The 22,652-nt window shown below is 38.0% G+C and overlaps 1 protein-coding gene across 1 annotated transcript; it reads right to left on the bottom strand.

Annotated features, from left to right (window-relative positions):
* Positions 1 to 1,393: 1,393 nt before the first annotated feature.
* Positions 1,394 to 10,944, bottom strand: LOC104609136 (translation initiation factor IF3-2, chloroplastic). The gene is given in 9 exon segments (XM_010275364.3): positions 1,394 to 1,704; positions 4,129 to 4,221; positions 4,321 to 4,393; positions 6,579 to 6,612; positions 6,715 to 6,770; positions 7,583 to 7,635; positions 10,255 to 10,314; positions 10,410 to 10,449; positions 10,553 to 10,944. Coding segments are annotated over 9 exon segments (843 nt in total). The 5' UTR covers positions 10,837 to 10,944; the 3' UTR covers positions 1,394 to 1,554.
* Between the last annotated feature and the right edge of the window lie 11,708 nt (positions 10,945 to 22,652).

Here is a 22,652-nt window from a genome sequence, read left to right as displayed (position 1 = left end):
AAATGTAGAATATTGATTGGTTTGATGGCTTGGTGGGTATGGAATGGAGAGGGGAGGATAAGGTGTCATATGAGAAAGAGACGCTTTGGATGGAAGGACTTATTAACGAAGTTGTGGAAAACGTTAGGTTGGTAAGTTGGGGCTTCCCCATCACCTCTCCACCTCACCTGGAGTGGACACAAACTGCCTTATTCCAAGTTTCCAACCTAGTTCTCACTAGTCCGAAGCTCTGCTTGGTTTATCAGAAATAAGAGTAATAGAAAGTTGAGGGAAAGCCATTAGGAAATAGGCAAGATTTATGGTGCATCGGCTATACCATATAGCAAAAGACGTGATTGATCGAGGCTGGATTCATCCGTGTATTGGGAACATTTTCATACTTTCTTTTTATTCATGGGAGATATTCTCAATACATGGCTGAAAAAGGGGTGTGAGAACAGTATGAGCACAATTCTGTGAGGATCAAATCCAATTTCTGATTGGTCAAATGTGATGGTAAATATATCTTACTAAAGGTAAAAGTTACTTGGACATGATTGGTTGAGTTCTAGATTTAAACTGCAGCTAATATTAGTGAATGCTCCATGGTTGAACTCTAAGAAATTATCATACAAGTCTTCAATAACTTCCCCTCAACTTTCTGTTTTCTCTTTAAGCCAAACACAGCCTAGAAGAACCTTTGGTGTTTGACCCAACTGATATTTACTTCCAGCCATCTGAATTTTCTTCTTTTTCTGTTCTCTCTCTCTCTCTTGTTTCCTCTCTTGGGGCTCATGCGTTGGAAGATAAGAAAGTTTGTCTTCCTCTATAATTAATGAATTGTGTTATTGATCAAAAAAATACTTATTGTTTGACCTTACTACATTATTTGAAGCATGTCCATCCATATAATATAAAGGAACCACTGAATCAGAATTCAGAAATCAAGAAAATGGATTGTATTGCCCACTTTTGTTCTTAAGAAGCTTCAATCATGTACTGGAAATTCCATCCACCTGGCTATTATTGTCATAGAAAAGCCCATCATTCATCAATTTAGAGATTTTGTGAATGGTTGGTCTATGGTCTGATACCACCTAGAGAGGAAAAAGATTGTCCATGTAGCAGAATATCAGAGAGCACTGACCAGACACTGTCTTAATCCTTTCAGCCGTGCCCAAAACAAAATTGACCTACTGATTACAACAACTTGGACTTTTTTGATATATGATTTTCACTTATGACCAGACAACATGAAATAATAGGATGATGGGGATTATCAATAATATACATTAATGAGTAGTGGCCATAAGGCCATTGAGATCGCTTTCCAAGTCAAGTTACCCATCAAAAAGTACAAGGAAAAGAATTCCGAATTTCATTTGGTAAGTAGGGGAATATGGTAGCTACTGTGTATATAGAAAGGCTTCTTCTGATATTATGGTAAAATAATACAATGTGGTTCCAAGGAAGATGTATTACAATAATATGATATACATATGGATTTCTACCCCCCTTGAAGAATAAAATGAAATTTACCAGCTCCCTCCAGAAACTATTCCTATGAAACATTGACTATGCTTGAACACCAGCCGAAACTTCAGTTACTGCTGGTTTTTCTCTTTTCTTTGGCTGTTCCTGAATTTTCTGTATAAGTGCTTTATTTGGAACCAAAACAATGAATATGTTTCTCTCACTGAAGTTTTTGCTTTCCTCTGTTGCAAGCTGCAAATGCCATGTCTATTAGATTGTAAACTTAAACAAGAGATAGATATAAGCTGTAAGATCCTAGATGAGTAATTTTCTGTTTTACGTCCAAATTGGAATGTGTATATGTTGTTTTATATTGTTATGTACAAATCCAAGATTCAGGTGACATCTAGTCACCATGAGCACAGAGCAGGTATGCATAAGATGGTCTTCCTGAAAGCTAAGGAGATTACCTTCGTTATTCTCAAAGATATGAGTGATTTCCTTTCCTATTACAATGGCACTCAGAGCAATTTGGCAAATGGACAAAGGGATTGGAAAAAATTGGTGCCTCATGATGTTGGTGTTATATATAGGTGGTGGAATCCAGAGTATTACTAATAAGATGGCATCTAAGATTAGCCTCTTGGGTCATGGAGGTTTTCATTCCAGAACCTGGTCTTGCTTGCCACCCTTCTAAGAAGGAAGGGTTGGTATAGCAGCAGTTGAGATGGCAGTCCTCCCTGATAATTTAAGACCAGAAATGAAAAGAACAGAGTCCAGATCGAGAAATAAAGTTGAACATAAGCTGATGCAGAAAGTGGCTCAGATGCATATCAAGATTAGAATGTAAAGATTAGGAAACAAGAATAGGAATCAGCACACAAGGAAAACTGGGAATAGCTATTGTGATAAAAAAAAAATACTAGCAGAGGGGCCCTGCTTCGCAGGGGCTGGAATGGAACTGTCGACCCGGTCCCTGACCAAAAACTGTTGAATTGGTCAATGGCCCATTGACCCGAGCGGTCGAACCATCGATCCGTTGATCCGTTCAATGGTTTTTGGCCGTTTTTATTTTTTTAATTGGGAACCATCCAGGCAAACAGTTCCATTTTATCCTAATCTCAGTCCCTGGCCAAAAATCATTGAATCGGTCAATGACCCATTGACCTAGGTGGTCGAACTATTGACTCGTTCAATGGTTTTTGGTTGTTTTTTTTTTTATTTTGTTGTCAGAACGGGCCATCCGTTTGAACCGAACAGTCAAACCGTCGACCCAAAAATGGGTGGCCAGAACAGTTCCGTTTTCAGGTCGTATGAGTCACACGCTCGAATGACATAACACGTATGGTACTGCTTAATGGACCTCTCACACAATTTTTTGCTTGTAATTTTTGTTGTCAGAACGGGTTGTCCGTTTTTTTTATTTTTTTAATTGGTAACCGTCCAGGCAACCAGTTCCGTTCTACCCCAATCCCGGTCCCTGGCCAAAAACCGTTGAATCGGTCAACGACCCATTGACCCGAGTGGTTGAGCCATTAGCCCATTGACCTGTTCAGTGGTTTTTGGCCGTTTTTTTATTTTTTTTAATTTTGTTGTCAAAACAGGCCATCCGTTGAAACCGGACGGTCAAACCATTGACCCGAAAACCAGTGGCCTGAACGGTTCCATTTTGGGGTTGTATGAGTCACACGCTCGAATGACATAACATCATGGTTTTTAAAACCGAACCGGTCAAGGGTCCGGTTACCGGATCAAACGGTCCGACTGTTTGAACCGAACAGTCGGCCTATTCTGACAAAAATAAATAAAAATAAATAAAGAAATTAAAAAAATAAAAAATGGTCAAAACCATTCGAATGGTTTGATATCTAGTTATTAACAATATTTATAATAACTATTATATATTTATATAATTAGATAATTATATATATATATATCTAATTATCTAACAATATTTATATAATTAGATATAATAGGTAATTAGGGTAATTAAATAATTAGATATAATAGGAAATGGGTTGCTCTCACGTGGCAATCTACTCGCACGAGTAGATTCCATTTCCTGCACGGAGAGAGAACCCCTATCCTATATATATATATATATATATATATATATATATATATATATATATATATATATATATACATATATAAAGATGGGATGATCCAGTCAATGGACAATCAAATCAATGAAGAGACAAATTGAGGACTTTAAAAGGAGAAGCATATGGGTGACTAGCATGAATTATTATCAAAAGGAGTAATGGGAGAACATCTGAAAACACATGCTTTTGATGGAAGAATCCAAGGCCGTTACCCAATGTTTTTCCCAGCTATTCAAGGTCTTGGGAGGGGTGGACTGGGTAAAGACCTAACTTTTGGCATATTTTGCACGAAGTGGCTGCTCTCAGACTCGAACTTATGTTATTATGCTTGTCAGCCTAAGATTATACTGTTACACCAAGCTTTGGTGGAAGAGTCTAATGATGACAACAGGATCCAAATAGTTGATTCCAGAAACTCAGGAGAAGATACTAATGATGACAATGTATAATAGTGCAGACTTAAAAATAATCCCCAACGTGTAGAATAATTGGATATAATTATCAACAGACCATTATACTACTGTAATGTCTGTCTCTCAGTTCATGAAAAACACAAGCATGTGATCAATACCTCCCCAATGTCATTCTGGAAACACCTGATAAGCTCAATGGCAATGTTCCTGAACGCATTCTCACGGCCTTTCAAATTCACTATGACCTTAACCTGCAGGAATTGACCTACTAATCACAGATTTGTAGTGACGAGACAAACTAGACCATATATGCATTAATAGTTGTACAATATGAGAAAGTTCTAGTAAACCTTGTCCCCATCTCTGAGAAATTTCTGAGCCGATTTCAATCGTACAGAATAATCATGTGAATCAATGTTGTACCTATCAAAAAGAAAAGCAAATAAATTTCCTACCCAAAATGTTATAGTATAAATTATAAATAGCATGGTAGGACTTCTGGAAAAAATATATATATACTTTATTCTCCGATGTATCCCTTCATCTTGTTCTGGTTGAGAGTATGGTTAAAAGAATAGCATTTTAGTACAGTAATGGATCTAAGGAATTATACAAGGATTATAATCTTACTGGTATAGCAATGCATAGATTATGAAACCAGCTCCAACCATATACAGTGTCTCAAATAAGATAAAATAGTTATCATGTAAGATACTTATTTTTCTGATATGTCATGAAAGATAGATCTTCTTAATTATATTTATGCCTTCATTGCCAACCACAAAATCCTATTTATATTCTATACTATCAGCATAAGTTCCCAATTTTTAATGAACTAAACCATCAACTTATGACAAAAGACTGAAAATTTACAAATGAAGCATTTGAATTATGGCTTTATCTATGATGCCAGAAAGGTATGATACTAGAAAAACTTTGACCAATCAAACCCCCCACATGGCGGATTTTGATGAATATGTGCTGATTGGTTACCACTTTTATTATATGCTTGATTGGTTATAAGTTTTTTAGATACAATGTCATTCTGGTATATAGTTGGACTCTTGAATTATAGGTGTGTATGGATGACGAACCTGCCAATTTGCTTTTCTCGAATGAGGCTGGCTAATCTAAGTATCTGGTCAGGTTTTCCCAACCTAGTCATAACCAAACAAACCAGATTTGTCTTACTAACACACCCAGTTTCCAAAGTTCCAGAAGAGAAATCTTGAACTCAAATTGCGTCAGATTCTGATTGACCTTGTCTCAACTTGAACCCAATCTGACCTAACTGACATCACACCCTAACAAAACAAAGCTTTTGTACAGCATGGAGGTTATAAAGGAATGCAAAAAACTATTTGAGACACTAAAACATTTCTCTTCAAAGGAAAAAAAAAGATAAAAACATGTTTACGTGTAAATGTGAAAAAGAATAAAGAAACATATAATAATAAGCTGAAAAGCAAAAGAAAAGTACCCAGATAACACTTTACAGGATGTGAAAATCCAATAAACTACTCTAATAGTTACCAAATCAGTAATATCTTTTGCTTCTATATTCTTGTGATTAAACAATCTAGGGTTCTTTTCCATCAATAAACTCCAGACTAGTTCAAGATCTGTGTTAACCAGGTGCATGGCAGAGATGTCAAGTGTTACTCCAGATATGCTATAAACAGGGTGTACAATGGGCTATGAAACCCAATCAAGAGTAAACATGCCAAGAATTTGTCCATCTGGCAACTATACAGATCACTGATATGTTCATTTATTATCGGGTTACATAGACCATTGTACATGTATTGTTTGTAGCAGATCCCAACCCGTCAAGTATCTCAGTTGCATAGGTACATGGCAAAGTTGCAAGTATCCAATAGGGATGTCAAGGGAAGCAGGTTAATTAGGATACCTGCCCTCCCTACATTTATAAGGACAAGTTTGTTATGTCCTTCAATCGGGCTTGGATTGGATTCGGGTTGTAGAATGGCAACTAAAACAGGTTAGGTCATGATTTGTTCTATTTCTATATCACCATGCCATATAGATTACAACTGGTTCTGTCTATTTTCCTCATTGTTTCTTTACATATTCTTTTTTTTCTATTAACATTTTCAATCTCTTATCCCATCCCACCTGATCCCACTTCATGCCCTAACCCTGCGTGGCCTGCTTAGTGCTCCATTCACAGGGTAGTGCAAGTTCAGATTGGGATGTAGTCAACTCAATTTGGTTTCAGGTTTGGCCAACTTCATACTGACCCCAGCCAGTTGACATCCTTAGTATCCACATATTCATGTTTGTCCAGCATGGCAATATCTAAATTTCAAAGCATGACATAGAAGTATAGAACCACATCAAAATTTTAAGACCAGAAACCAGAGTGCAAGTCAGGTACCAGATTTGAAGAATATTGGGCTTGAACCCTTAGGACAGGCCCATTCAAATTTTAACAAATGCTCAACCCAAGCCTAACCAAGTTGCACTCCTACCAGAATATAGTTCAATCTCTAAATAAAGGCACAAGAAGATAAAGAGAAACAAGGATGCTGTTGAGGAGAGGCATGAAAAATTAAATAGATAGTATTAATAATTAAGAAAATCATACCCCATTTTGAGTTCCTTCAAATCCATGCGATTTTCTGCACATATGGGAATATGTTAATATCACTTTCTTTTTGGAATACATGTTACACCTCAATCAAGTTACACACAGCAAAACACTAGAGAGAGAAGACATTCACCTGCACTTTTTTTCTGCTGTCCTCTTTTCTTCTTTTGTTGTTCATAACTGTATTTTCTGCAAGAGTAGGAAAATAAAATATAAATACACTTTTTTTTCTGGATATAGACCGAAAAATGCCAATACGAAGGAAAACAGTTTTTTTTAAGAAAAGATAAGGTAATTTTATTTGAAATAAAATATATTATAACAGGAACAGCAAGGGATCAGACAAACCCTGCATCAACCACCATCAGGCCACCCACAACATTACATTCTGCAACACTCCCCCCCCCCATCCCAACATTACAAAGGATAACAGATTAGTAAACTTCCAAAAAAGAAAATGTCAAAATGACAACATGACAGCCAAGTATATAGAAGTGGTTAAGAAAGTTACATAGAGACAGATATGAACATTAAAGAACCCTCCTGATAAGACAGCCCAGACTATGAAAGCATTGCCAAGATGCCACTGCATTTACTAAAAAAAGCCTAAATGGAGTTGTATATTTGACACATTAATCAGGATTTCAAAGTTTCAAGCACATTAATGGAAACCAAGAAATACTACTTATAATATATCCATGCAATCTTCCCCGGATATGGTACCTTATTTCACAAAGGGAAAGCAAAAATAAAAATTTATTTAAAGATTAAATTGTAAATCATAAATTTTTCTTTTATTGGGGGAGGGTTGTAAACTGTGCCATTATAATACTGATAAAAAATGGGCACTATTATGGTTGTTGATTCAGAAGCCTCAAACATTTATAAATAGAAAAAGATGCTAGGAAGGTTCTTGAATAATATTGAAAAAGATAACAGGAACAAATTTTAAACTTCTAAACAAGCAAATAAATACTACAGGGGATTAAAATAAGTCATACTTGTAATCCATTATTCAGACAACTGGTGGATCTGCATCTGGTGACAATATTACCTGCAAAGAAGGATATTTAAATGCCAAATTGAGTCCTCTAAAAGAAATAAACAGTGCCTTCCAAATAAAAGTGAAACTTAGTAGCCAAAGTTCAATACTCCTAACAATGTTAGTCATGTACTAGACAAAATAAAGCAGGTCTAGAAAAATTACTATAGCAACCAACTTCTTCTGTGATGTATCCTTTATAGACAAGAAAAGTAGGATGGACAAGGACCTAATAATTCCTTGTTCCTACATCAATCAAGATCATTTCTTTTGGGTGGTACTTATTTGGGAGTACTCTCAACTATGGCAAAATGTTAGTTGAGCTGCAACTAAGATTGGAGAATATTGAACAACATGATTAAAGGTGTTATGGCATAATGCCATCTTAAGCTTTTGCCTCTTGGAACATCTTGAAATTTGTTCATTTATTTATTTCCTTTTACAATGTTTATTATATAAGGCAGTTCAAGATATGCAAGTAGCAAATGACATTCAGATGGAGATATCATGCATCATTAGAAAACTCAGTTATGTGAAATCCTCTCTTGGTTTTTTAATGTAGCTAGTGATTTAGGGGATTCTCTCACCAAGCAGGAGGTCTTAATGGATTCAATGCTGCCTCAGCAACGCTGTGTAAGGTCTTGCTTTCTCCCCTCTCCTCTACCAGAGCTAAGGTTCCCTTGAATTTCTCCTTTTGCTTCCTAGTATAAAGTTATGCCATCTTAACTGTAAGAAGAAAAAGAATCAGCAGAGCATTTTGGATTCTTTGAGTTATGTTTTAGTTTCCCATCCACTTATTAGTTCAAGTCAGATAAAAAACTTCCCTATCCTCTTAATTTTGGTGAATAAGTGTAGGGTTAGGCAGATTCTTCTTACATCTTCCACAGACAATAATAAATTACTCCAGGAAGCAACATGCAAAATCACTAGCATCTTTGAACCATATTTTAGTGAAGAACACAAGGAATTCCATCACAAAGTACAACAGAGTATTATTAACTATTAAGATATAAAATGATGCAACATAAGCTGTTGTTTGATTAATTACCAGTAAGCACAGAGGATCTCGCATCTAACATAGTAATGCTAAAAGTAAGGTGTCAGATTAAAAAAAAAAAAGCATTCTTATTTTCTATAATGCACCTTCCAGATTGTTGATATTTTGGACCTCAAGCCTAGTGTCTTTACATTTTGCATACTGGACTCTCTAGGAAGCTTTAGAACACTACCAATAGCAGATCGAGACCTTGAGAAAGATTAAAAAAAGAAAAAATCAGCTTTTCCTTTTTTATAATGCAAAGCATCTCCATCATAATGATCCATCACGGCTGAGAATTGAATCTGATTTGAAAGAATCCATCAGTAATGACCTAGGGTTCTCAACCACAAGTCGGTATCAATTTCCTAGTAGCTATCAAGTTTTGGAGTCAAAACAGCCTTACCCTTGTTAGCCTGCAAACTTCTCCAGCTCCAATAATCTCCCTTAAAGAGCCATGGATTGTGAGTGTTCATTCACTTCCATTTGGGATGCTCCAGGATTTAGGATAAAAGGTAATACAAAATCCCAGCTTCTGAAGAGTCCAGTGAGAATGGAGAGTCTGTGAGTTTTCACATAGCAGTAGGAACCACTTTGAAGTAATCCATTTCTAGCATGCTTAACGTATTTAACAGTCTTGTTGATCAACCTAAAACAAATGCTTCTAGGTAAGTTGCAACTGCTTAGAGTGTCATACAACCAACAGAACTTGAAATCAAACAACTAAAGCAACTCAAAAATTGGTTCTTATGGAATCATACTGGTTCTTCACAAACTAAAACTACTAGAATGGGAAGGGAATAAATTATTTATGGGAAGTAAACCAGACCTATTAAAGGAATGGAACTAAATAAGCTACATCAAACAGGTGATTTCCCCTATTAGGTTTCCTTCTTTTCAGCAGAAATTTTTTTAAAGGTTCCCTTCTCTGTCCTTTTCAATACTTTTGTATATGACCATGGTGTTTGAAGCCTCAGGCTATCCTTCTTACTAGGTTACTTGAAGTTCCTTCATAACATCTGGCCCTAACCCTTTTGCCAGAAGGGTATCCCTTTATCCCATGGTATTTCGAAATAAAATCCTAAAGCTTGATTGTCATAACTACCTTTCTATCTTGGTCAGAAGGTTACTTTAACACCATTATCCTTCTCTCATTGGGTATTGTATTGATAACAACAAGAGGACTTCGCAGGAGATTGTCCAGACAACCCAAGACTTGTTGCACTCTCTTTAGTATAAAACCCTGAAATCCATTTTATGTTTTTAACCACAAAGGTGACCTGTGCTTCAAGACAATATTAATGCGATCCATGGACATTTAACAAAGACTATGACCTAGACAGAGAGGAATGGCACAGCAAGAGTATTGTTTCTCATCCAAATAGTTGGAATAAGGTTTCCCTAGAGTTCATTTATGTCAAATGGAAGGGAAAGTAGCAGAAAAAGAAAAAGAAAATTTTCGAAAATTAAATAGATAGGTGAAATTTTGATAAAAATAAATGTAGCAATCTATATGCAATTTGTCTAATAAAACATCGTCAGTAGAATTAAATTACAAGAACAAAAAACATTTACTTAAAAGAAAAATGGTATACCAGGTCAAGTTCAGCATCTTCGGCCATCTGAAGAGCTTCGCTTTTAGACACCACACCAACCTGGAAGAACATTAGTTGTAACAGAAACAGAATTAATTGAACTTATCAAAGACTTAACAACGTTGAATCCAAACCGTGAAAATTATAAAACTAACCATATTCTGCTGTTCATCTATAAGTCTTACGGAAGGCGACCTGATCCAAATCATTACAAGAACAAACAGACTCAGTGGACGTCTCTCACTGAATTCAAGTGGAAACTTGAATATAATACAGATTAATTTGCACGCAACAATACCTGATACTTGAGATATCAAGTGCGGAATCGGCTTCGAACTCGGCCTTCCGGTTGCCTCTTGGCCTCCTCGTCTCGCCGGAACTCCAGTATCCGCTTGACCGAGCGGTTATAGAGACCTGCGGAGCAACGGAAGACGAGCGGCTGCAATCGATTTTGGCCAAGTAAAGGTTACATAAGCGGATTCCACATAACTTGGACTCAAGCGAGGAGAGAAAGAGAATAGAAGGAGTCGTTCTTTCAGAGACGAGTGTTTTGAAAGGTAGACTACTGGTAATCCCAGCCATGGAGGACGCGTAGTTTAAGCACCCTACACTCCTTGTTGTGTTGATCTGGTTCTTGTTATTATTGGTGCTGTTCAGATTATGCAACCAGGGCGTATAATAGATGAGGTTGGAAGGGTTTTTAACTTTTTATATTCACAGCGACTCAGCGCAGCGAGGTGGACGATGAGATGACTGGACCTTATCCACACACGTGTTTGATGATGCGGACTTGCAGAGTAAGGAAGTTAGTTATGATTGGCACCAATGCCATTAAGGTTGTGTTTGGACTTTGGACTTTGAAAAAGCTTTTGCTTTGTGTTTTTGAGCAGCAAAAATGTGATTAAAGTCTTCTGATTTGCACTTGCATGCATTTGTATTGGTACAGATTACACAGTAACCAGGGGTGGGACATAGCAGGATATACGTGTCATAATTATGGCTAGGGTGTTATATGGTCTCTACTTTTGACTGAACTTAAGGAAACTGGAGGGGAGAATGACGGTTCAGCCCAACGTACAATTGGATAGATGCCAGCTCGAAATTGATGCTAATACATGGGCGGGTATTGATGCATAGGGTAGGGGTGTTTGACATTTTCAATTATTGTATGTTTACAGTAAAATTCAGAATTATGTAGTGAACTGCAGGGTATTTTTCCACAAATTGAAATTGGCGGTGGTTGGGTGCTACCATATCAGCATTAATGCATCATATTCCATTAGAACTCGATAGTTAAGTATGCTTGGGCAAGAATAGTACTAAAATGGGTAACCTCCTAGATAGTCCTCATGCTGCATCCCAATTTTTATTTGGGTGTAATTATATTAATACTAATGCTTTGAATCCCATCAGAACTCCGAAATTAAACATGCTTAGGCAAGAGTAGTACTGAGTGCAATTATACTAATACTAATGCTCGATATTGCACCCCAATTTTTGCTGCCTTAGACATGTATAGCACCTTTCTGTTTGAAAAAAAAATGGCAATTTGGTCTAGTCTTAACTTTCTAAATTCCACCACAATAAAATGGCCTAAACCTTATTAGAAACTGAGTCAAATCATAAAAAAATACTTTGATTTAAGATATTTTCCAAACCGAACCAAATTGGATTGTGTGTAAAGAGCCTATGGTTCTGTGGATTTGATCCCATAGGCTTCTGTACAACCATCTGGACTACTATTAGGTTGCTCATAAAAAAATACTTTGGTTTAAGATATTTTCCAAACCGAACCAAATTGGATTGTGTGTAAAGAGCCTATGGTTCTGTGGATTTGATCCCATAGGCTTCTGTACAACCATCTGGACTACTATTAGGTTGCTAGAGTATTGGCTATTACTTTTATGATACCTACTGATTGGTTATAAGTTTTTCCTGGTATCATGTTTTCAGTAACAATTTTTACTTTGAAGAAGCATGTTAAGAGAAATAGTACCTGATTGATAGGGATTTCATGCAATGGCTTTTGGCTTTGCAAAGTTGGGCCCACATAAAAAATCCTAAAAACTTTGCGAGATGATCCCACATGGAAAGCTTAGAATACTTCCATTGAGCTTGACTTTTTGGTGAAGCTAGTTCCTATAGCTTCTTCAATGGAAAATAGGATCTCATGAAAGCAAACCCATGTACACACCCAAAGAGCATAACATCTATTTGTACATAGCTTCTCATGAATTAAATGGTATTCCTAATGTGTGATTGGATGCCAAGATATCTATACTCTTTTCAATGTGGCTTAGTGCCCATTTGGGAATGCTTTCACACAACTTTTGATGCAACATAGGCTTTACATATAAAGTTGTGAAGCTTAGACCTGTTCATGGGTCGGGCCGGGCGTTTACTCTTCATGAGAAATTTGTTAGGCCCAAGCCCGAGTCTGGCCCGACCAACGGACCTACAACTTGGGCCCGAGCCCGGCCTTGATAAAAAGCCCGAAGCCCAAGCCCGGGCTTTTACTCACCGCCGGTGACTATGTTCGCTGGAGCTGAGTTCGCGGTGAGCTGCGATTTTAATAGTGAAAAGTGTGTCAGTTCACGTTAGAGAGAGAGAGAGAGAACTCACCGCCGCCGCCGGTGCCTATATTCGCCGTCTCGCCGGTGTTTGAGATTTGAAAGAGAAGTGAGAAGAGGAACGAGAGAGAGAAAGAAAGAGAGAGAAAGAGAGAGAGAGAGAGAGAGAGAGAGAGAGAGAAGGAGAGGACTCACTACCGGAATTGTTGCACCGGTGAATGTTCGCCGCCTCGCTGGTTGTGTGGTTGCTTGAGAGTGTGAGGACTGAGGAGGATGTGAAGAGAAGAGAGGTTCGGCTAAGGGGAAAGAGGTGAAAGAGAAGAGAGGTTCGGCTTAGGGTTTTTTAAGTTTAGTCTATAGGTCGGGCCGGGCTGGGCTATTTTGGCAAATCTCGAGCCCGGCTTGAATTTATTGCGGGCCAGGCTTTTTGGCCCGAGGTTAAACCTGCGGGCTCATTTGCATGTTCAAGCCCATCCCCCCGTCGGGCCACTCGGCCCATGAACAGGTCTAGGACTGAAGCTATGTGTGGTGAAAACCCCAAAAAATGCTTACATTGAGTTGAGAAATTGACTTTCTAATGAAGCTAATTTTGGTCGCTTCTTCAAAGCATCTTAGTGAAAGTAGTTGAAACCCTCCCAAGAGGGTTCATATTTTTGTTTTTTCTTTTGGGTAGAAAAATAGCTTCATTTAAAAAAAGATAAGAGACTACAAGCAAAACACAAATTGAGACAACAATAGATCGACCAAAGGGTAAACAACTAAAGGCCAGCAACAAGAGAGTAATATAAACAATACAGCCAAACAAAACCTATTGAAAACCAAAGAAAAAATAGAAAATAACATTAGCCTAAAAAAGACACAATAAACAAAAAACACAAAAAGGGAAACTATCAACCATCCAGCAGGTTGAAACATAACCACACTAAGACAACCTATGAGGTGCAACATTGGCTTCCCGTGGAATCTACTTGAACCCAACTTTCAAACCGTCACACCTTCAAAAAATCCTCCTTGATAAAGCCTAAATCTTGATGACAGTTATCCACCGTACCATTAAAAAAAGAAATCAACTGGAGGCAATCCATTTCTGCTTCCAAACATGAAATGCCAAGTCTTCTAATCATCTTCACTGCTTTAAAAAGTGCAAGAGCTTCAGCCAATAATGGAGAAAGAGCAACATTAAACTTGCATCCAACCCACCAATAAAATACTTTCATTGTCTCTTGCCAAAAGTTTGAACAATGCTTTATAGGGAGACAAAAATCTACCATCCGTGTTTAGCTTCAGAGTTCTAGTCCAAACTTGCTTCTATGATCTCTACCTTTATTAGAGGAGCTTTCCCACCCCTAATGTAAGGGCACAAATATCTTTGCTATCAACCTAGCAATTCCATGAATGGCCATATAAGTATTATCATTTTTAGTTTTAAAATAGAAATCATTTACATCCTTACAAACTTCCCAAAAAACAAATAGCAATTATCTTTGCTAGAGCCTCGCTAGCCTCTAAAATAGGGTAAATTGTATATTAGTACCTTATACTTTGGGGTGGTCTTACTTTAGTACTTGAACTTTTGGAAGTGCCTTTTTAGTCCAACACTAAGAAAGTTATTAAGGCTTAGTTTGAAAAGAGCACAAATACAATTTACCCTAAATTACTCATTTGCTTCTTCTTCTTCTTCTTCTTCTTCTTCTTCTATGACTATTAACAAATAAAAATTTCAAAGATGATAGTGCAAGAGAGTACTGGAGACCACAAGAAATGTGCTCTCCTATTATTTGCTTGACCCACTTGCTACTCCGATGACCTAAAGTGAGTTGAACGGAGATGAAAATAGATCAAAGCACACATTCTCTCCTACCTCTTCTCCATCCCTTATTTAAGTGAGGTTGCAACTTCTCTAGTGACTCAAACGATTCCAACATAGGTGGAGATAGCCAAGAAAAGCATAGTATTCAACGATTTAAATGATGAAAAAAAACATTAACAATGTATAAGTATAAAAGACCTACTACTATAGTACATAATGCCACTTGAAGGCAAGCTGTAACTTACATAGGAAATTTGATTTTGCTTAGAACTTAGATAGCTTCAAATAACCTCCGATTCTAACCTCAAGTCAACTTGGTTCAACACCATTTAACCAAGTCATTATTTCATAACCAATGATCAGGTGAGACTTGAGGCATCTCGTTCTTTATTGTTTATCAAATCATTTTCTTCATGCGGGTATGGTCATGTGGTCTCAAACGCCATTCATGAGGACAATACAAGGTTTTTGGTTTGCTGTTGGTGCAAGAATTGCTGCCCAGGATAGCTCAGGTTTTATTTTGTTTTTATTTCCTCCCATTTAAATCGAAATGCTTAGCTCACAACGATCAATTGGGTAAGTTAGAAGACAAGTTTTTGTTTCATCTAGTTCTTGTTTGTATTAACAAATTTCGTATCTGAATCTAGTTTGATTTATGAGGTGTAGAATCGATTGTTTTTTATTGATTTTGGCCTTGGATTTCTTGGGTTGTCTTAGAAATTTGTTGTGATCACATATTTTATGAATTGAGAGTCCATATGGCACCTTTGATGTCTAATTAGGTTTAGTTCGTTGACTTGCACTCAAACTGGTTTTTTGTTTACATTGTTAGTTAGTGTCCTATACTTTGGGGGCAATCTCACTTTAGTACTCAAACTTTAAATCGTGCCACTATAGTACATAAACTCTAAAAAATTGTTAATTCAGTCCCTGCTATTAATAGTATGTTAGTTATTTGTATCACGTGATGACATATGCAATTTAACACTCTTAAAAATGTCAAAACTACCCTTCAAAAAGAAGGCATTGTTTATCGTCTTCTTCCTTGAGATTGAATCAGAATAACAATTATCTTTCTTTCTTTCCTTCTTCCTTCCTTCTTCTTCTTATATGGCCATTAACAAATAAAAAATTTTGTGATGAGAGATAACATCATCCGTTAACTTAGGCCTTATTATTCCATGTGCTTATAGTTTTTTCCAATCTTTTAGGCCATTGCTTGATGTTCTTGAAGTCATTAGTGGAGGCCCTATTGCTTGAACATGACAAAAATTTGCATGCAAATGATGCTTTGCCCAATTCGGTCATGATGCAATTGTAGAAACTTCTACCCATGCTCTCTCAGAGTTATTGAGGATTTTATGCTTTAAGGTGAATGCCACTCTATAGCTGTATACGTGCATTAACAAATTTAGAAGAAGAAGAAGAAGCTCTTAGTGCATAGATAACGTACGAGCGAAGGGAAACGACAATGCGTTCATCATATCATGGTTGGGGAATTTGGTTTGCATTCTAGCTTCTAATGTAATGATGGAAACCATGATTGAAAATTTGAAAATAATGGTGGAAATTATTGATGTAAAGGGTAGTTTGGTAATTTTATTTCTACACTAAAATATTCATTAACAAACTAACAATAGGGGACTAAACTAGTAATTTTCAGGAGTTTAGATATTGCAATGACACAAGTATTCAAGTAAGAGTACCCCTAAAGTATAGGGTACTAATTTGAACACTGAAATTGGCTTCTATTATGGAACATGTTGAAATATAGAGAAAGACATTGCCCTAGTTCCATTGCTCTAATTTAGCCTTGAGGAAGGAAACAATGAACAATGTTTTCTTTTGAAGGGTAGTTTTGGGATTTTAAAATGTTCTAAATTGTACATGACATCATCACATACATCAAATAACTAGAGTTGTAATGTGGGTTGGACTAGCACGGCCCAACACGACAAGGGTCGTGTTTGGCACAACACGGTCGCTACAATACCATGCTATGTCGAGCCTAGGCTACGGAGGAGACCAAGCCTCCTAGGCACAACTCGACTCGACACTACCCATAGGACCAGCCTGACATGGATACCAAAATGACACGAGTGCGGGCCATGCAACTTGCCTCAATAACTATAAACTGCCACTAGGGGCATTTATGTATTTTGGATCATGGTGGGGCATAAATGACTTAAATGCCCCTTAAGGCCTTAATAGCTACCATAAACAACTAGTTTTGGAGTGTATTTTGGCCAAATTAGTCCCCTAATTCCTATAATCCCTACTCTCTCTCATTCTCACCACAACAACTCTCATGCTCTCTTACATACTCATATACTCTATCACTCTCTATAATGGCCAACTTTTCCTGAAATCCATTTCCTTTTGTTGATGAAATCCAATTCAATAATACCAGGTCCCACAATAGGAACAGAAGGAGCGAATTCTGGACTATGTTTGAAACTGTGGAAATCTTTAGAAAGGGAAGAAGAGCAACTTGCAATTAGACATGATTTCAGTTACTGGAACGATAATGGTGGCACTAGCCATTTGTTTAAACACATTGTCATGGGACTAGTCAACAAGGCCTCGTGCAGTGCTTGATTGGGTCGAGTAAGCCTATGAATGCAAGCAATAACACACAAAAAGCAACAAGAAGGAACATAAATTAGTAAAAAGGCACTTTATATTGCATTAAATATTGGCAAGCACAAGCACACAAGTTTGTGTTGAGGGGACCTTGTGCTTAACCTTTACATGATATTGGCACCACTTAACTACCTACCTCATCTCAAAGATTAAGTTAAGCTTTTGGGGGAGTGACAGAAAAAAACATCAAAATGGTGAAAAATCATATTAAGTATTTACAATAATGCCATTGACATTCCCCTCGTCCACACAAAATACATAGATAGCCCACCCATGACACACATAATGACATTCCAAAGGCATGTTGAAGGCACGGTGGATGGTGCATGTTAGCACGGTGAAAGAGTCACTTGTTACAGTTTCTCCCACACAATTCGATCTACGTCCTCAGAGATCAGCTTCAATTGGTCCCTTGGAGTTGCTGGAATGAAAGGAGGATTCTTCGACTCTTCCACAAACATGCTGGCGTCTAAGGCCTAGGTATGTACTTGGGTGGTTTGGTTGAAGTGGCTTGTGTTTGGGAATCCTATGGCTAAGTCCTTTCCTAACTACCTCAAGGTATGACAATGGATGGTTCATCTTTGTTATAGGTGGGCAGGTCAAGGTTAGAATGATGTTTTGGATTATTGGGGAATTGGGTCCCATGATTTTTTTCCCAAGGGTGACTACTCATAGGGCTACTATGTGGTTTGGCTTAAAGAATGGCACGAAAGTGGTCCCTAAATGGCTTGGGTGGTACTTACTTTCCCCTTGGGTCTTCTTCTTTGCTTGATGGCTGATGGTGGGTGTGAACGTTGCTACTGGAGTGTTGGGGACGGCTCAATGGGCTAATGTTTCATGCTGGCATCGATGTTAGCTTTAGAAGTGGCTTCTTCAGTTGTGGGTGTGGAGGTCTTCTCTGTTGCATACTTGTTGGCTTCGAATAGGGCTTCATCATGGAAAAGTTGTAATGATAATACTTGCTTCCTATGGACCCTAGTGAAAGTCAGGACTAGTACCCTGCATGGGGGGCATTTGACTAAGATGCATAATGTATTGATGTGAGGCATGAGGGCTGCTTTCGCCTACATCAAGAAATCTATTCCAAAACAACTTGAAAATCATCTAAGGTACCACTGATAACTTAATTTTGCTTGTCCAAGGTACAACTTGGAGATCAACCCCACAGGCCATGCCTTTAATAGCCTTGGCACCAGAGTTTACAGCCTTGAGCCACCTTGTCTCCTTGGCAATGTTCAGGTTAAGTCGCCTGGCCTCGATGACCAAAATGAAGCTATGGGAGGCCCCTATATCAATGAGGGCCTGAGTCGACTTTCCACCAAGGATAATGTCTACATATTCAGCCCCTTTTGGGCTTTCTTAGGCCGTTTAGGATTGACCTCTTTCTTCACCATGGTGTTAAAAAGTTAATGGGTGCCCACTCTTGGCGCCTACTCAGATTTTTCCTCATTATCATTGAGCTTGGTAACAAGGTCATTGATCTTCTTCCTTGTTGGGCAGTCACGAACATAATGCTTTTCTCCATAGATAAAGAAAGAACATGGGGGCGGGTCCAGTGGTTCTAGGCATGTAGTTGTGTTGGTGACCTTGATCTTCTTGTGGCTTTTTCCTATAGTCTTGGCTGGCTGGATTATTGAAGTTTGAGTTGTCATGAGGAGGGCATGATTGATTTGCTCCCCCACTCGAGTTCAAGGCACGTAGGCTAGTTGGCTTGGGGACTTCTTTGTTTGACAAGCTTATCTCGGTGAGTTGCTCTACCACAACCATTGCGGTGGCAAGGTTACGGCGTTGGAGCTCCAATTCTGTCCATAGCTTCAGTCCATCCATGAAGTTGAATAATAAATCCTTGTCGGACATGTCCGAGATCTCCAGGGTAAGGGCTGAAAACTCTCTGACGTATTCATGGAATGAGTCTCTGTGCTTGAGTCTCTTCAACTTTTTTCAGGTTAGGTACTCAATGTTCTCTGGATAAAATTGCCGCTTCAGTTCTCTCTTGAAATCAGCCCATGAGTTAATGGTACACATGCCTCATTCAATGTCTTGGCATCACCTACGCCACTACAAAATAACAATATCAGTCAAATACATGGTTATAGTACGAACTTGAGCCGTATCATCATTAATGCCAATAACAAGGCAATATTGCTCCATTTGCCACAAGAAGTTGTCAAGTTCTTGAGCATCTCGGGAACTGGCATAGGGTGTGGGCTCTTGAATCTTCACGCAAGCAAGGCCCAATGTTGTGGAGGGGCTAGGAGTATTGGCCATTGCTCTCTTTAGGAGTGTCATATCTCCTCTTATGTCATCTAGTTGTGCCTGGAAGTCCATAGGAGTGGCCATGGGAGCTTTCATGGCCACCCTCTCTTTCTTGATTTCTTCTAATTGTGCTTGAATGGCTATAGGAGTAGGCATGGCTCCCTTCCATGTTGACCACTTAGCTTTCATCTCATCAAGTTGGTCTTGTATGCTGAATTGTCGGGAGTTCCCTTCTTGTTGGGATGATGTGTCAAGAACTTCCTTGAGGGTGCCATTTAATATGTCTTGGACATCGTTTAAGATGCCATTCAAGCGTAGTTCTAGCTCCACCATGGAGCTCTCGATAGTCTCAACATTAAGGTGGATTTCTTCTACACGATTACACATTTCCTAAACTGTAAACTCACAATGAAGGATGCAGGCGTCAAAGGCAGCAAGCTTGTTAACCAATTTATCATGCTTGCTTGATTTGGATATGTGGCCCTTTGGGGCCTTCTCTACAATGGCTTCATTGCTTGGTGCCTCATCAGTCTCTTGGGCCTGGGTAAGGCCATGTTGTATCTCATTGGTGAGTTCTCGACTATACTTCATTGTGCCACCACTAGTGTCGTTGTGCAAGGGTCACAATGTGTTGAAGAGCAACCGGTTTTGGTACCAACTGTCATGGGGATAGTCGATGAGGCTTTGTGCGGTGTTCGATTGAGTCGAGTAAGCCTACGAATGCAAGCAACAACACACAAAAGGCACACACATTAGTCCAAAGAGTGAATTAAGCTTTTGGGGGAGTGACAGAAAGAAACATCAAAATGGTGACAAATCATATTAAATAATTACAATAATGTCATTGGCATTCCCCCTGCCCATACAAATACATAGATAGCCCACCCATGACACACACACAATGATGCTTTGAAGGCATGATAAGGGCATGATGGATGGTGCATGTTGGTGCATTGAAGGAATCACTTGTGACTACATGGCATTTAACCTAAAACAAGGAAGAGGAAGAAAGTAGCATGAATGATCAAATAAAGTAGGCCCGACCTGAGTTGACCTGCCATAGCCTGGTTCCCTAGGCTTAGCCCGACACAACCTAGCACAACTAGGAACCAGGCCTAATCTAAGGAGGGGGATCGTGCTACCCAAGCACGACCCACCAAGGCCGAGGCCCAACATAGCACGGCATGGATGGCGTTCAAGCTGCCTACAATTTATGTTGTGCTAGATGAAACAACCCACATTAAAAGTCTACAAATGACGGAATAATAGAAGCTGGACTAAAGTCACACTTTTTGAAAGTTCAAATTGTTTAAAAATCAGTTCTTAGGCCCAACCTAAAACCATATGCATTTGACCCTATCATAGAAAAATGAAGCATGGACAAGAGTTTCATTACTACTCTCACATCTAAAACAACAATGGGATTGAACAATATTTCTTTTAAAAAGATTTCCCTTAATTGAAAATGTAGCCTTTTTTTTACAAAACCAAGAAGGGTTACATAAGACAAAGGGTATCACATCCCCACAAATTAGAGAAACAAATAAAAGCTAAATTCCAAGGAAGCTTACTAAGATTGAGACAAACAGATCCTTGACGTGAAGAAAGAGTTTGATTGGTAAGCCAGCTCGCTGTTTGATAGGTTTTGTAATTTACCACTCTTCCAAAAAATTTCTTGCAATGACCGCAAATTTTGATGTTTCTAATTTTTGGAGGTTGCCACAAGATATACTTCCACATCTTTTGTTGATTGTCTTTAGTGGGTTTCATGCTAACTTCAAATGTTTCCATGTAAGATGATTGAGTTCTATGTATCACCACTTGGATAGGGGTTGACACATTGTTCAAAGTTTTCTCGTTTTTACTTTTTCGGGTATTCCATAGTATGAAAACACACTTTTCCCTCTCATTGCATTCTCCAATCAAGTTCTTACAAAATTTCATCCACCACTCCTCAAGAGAAGAATCTAAATTTTTTGGCCCTTTAACAGTGGGATTAATCACACCCCAAATTTGTTTTGCTACTATACAATTTTTAAATATATGATCTAAGTCCTCATTTTTCCTGCAAAAAACTATAACCTCCATCAACATTAAGTCCTCTATTCCGAAGGTGAATTTTTTGTTGGGAGTCTTTTATTAAGAAGAATATAAAGGAATACCTTCAATTTAGGGGGGTAGTTTAACTTCCAAACATTCAAATTCCACTTCATGGTCATCCCTTCATGTAAAAACATGCTACATTTCAAGTTATAATCTGACTTGATTGAGAACTTTCCGTTAGAGTTTAGTCTCCAAAGAATTTTATCCATTTTGGTCAAAAGGGATAAAAATTGATTTTATTTTCCCCCTAAATATTTAAAGGGATTAGGTTACATATTTTATTTCCCATCCATACTTTCCTATTCTAATCTATAACCTCACTAATAAGGAGATTATCATTATCAATCCTATCTGGGGGATGATTTGATCCAAGGGAACATCTATATCCCATCTATCCTTCCAGAATCTTATAGATTTTCCATTATCTATTTCCCAACCTAATCTCTTATTTAGAAGATCTCTACCCTTAAGGATTCCTCTTCATGTCCAAGATATGCCTTTCTTCTCTTTTACATTCCAAAAATACTTTGCTTTAATAGCCTTAATCCAGAGATTATCACTCTCAACTAAAATTTTCCAACCCAACTTAGTTAAGTTAGCCTCATTGACCCATTGAAGAGTCTTTAGCCCTAGCCCCCCTAGCATTTTGGAGTGCATACCCTTTTCCAACCAATCAAATGGATCGGCTTTCTTTAATTGGAATTTGTCTATAGGAAGTCTCTTCGACTTTTATCTAATTAATCTATGATGTTTTGGGGAAGTTTGAACGATCTCATAAGGAATTGATGCATCATATTTGTAATAGCATTCAAAAGTGTTAATCTACCTGCCAAGGAGAGAGTGTTCCTCTTCCAACTTGCTAGCTTATTGTTAACCTTTTCCTTCATATTCAAGAATGTGTTCTTTGTAACTTTGCCATTTATTATAGGGGACCCCAAACCCAAATAAATATCTAATTTTGCTTGAATTGGAATCTTCAAAATTTTAGCCAAAATTTTTTGGAAGCTATTTAGAGT

The sequence above is a fragment of the Nelumbo nucifera genome, chromosome 8 (genome assembly GCF_055504915.1).
Source record: "Nelumbo nucifera cultivar China Antique chromosome 8, China Antique-T2T, whole genome shotgun sequence".
NCBI lineage: Eukaryota > Viridiplantae > Streptophyta > Magnoliopsida > Proteales > Nelumbonaceae > Nelumbo > Nelumbo nucifera.
This window is presented reverse-complemented; position numbering and strand designations above follow the sequence as displayed.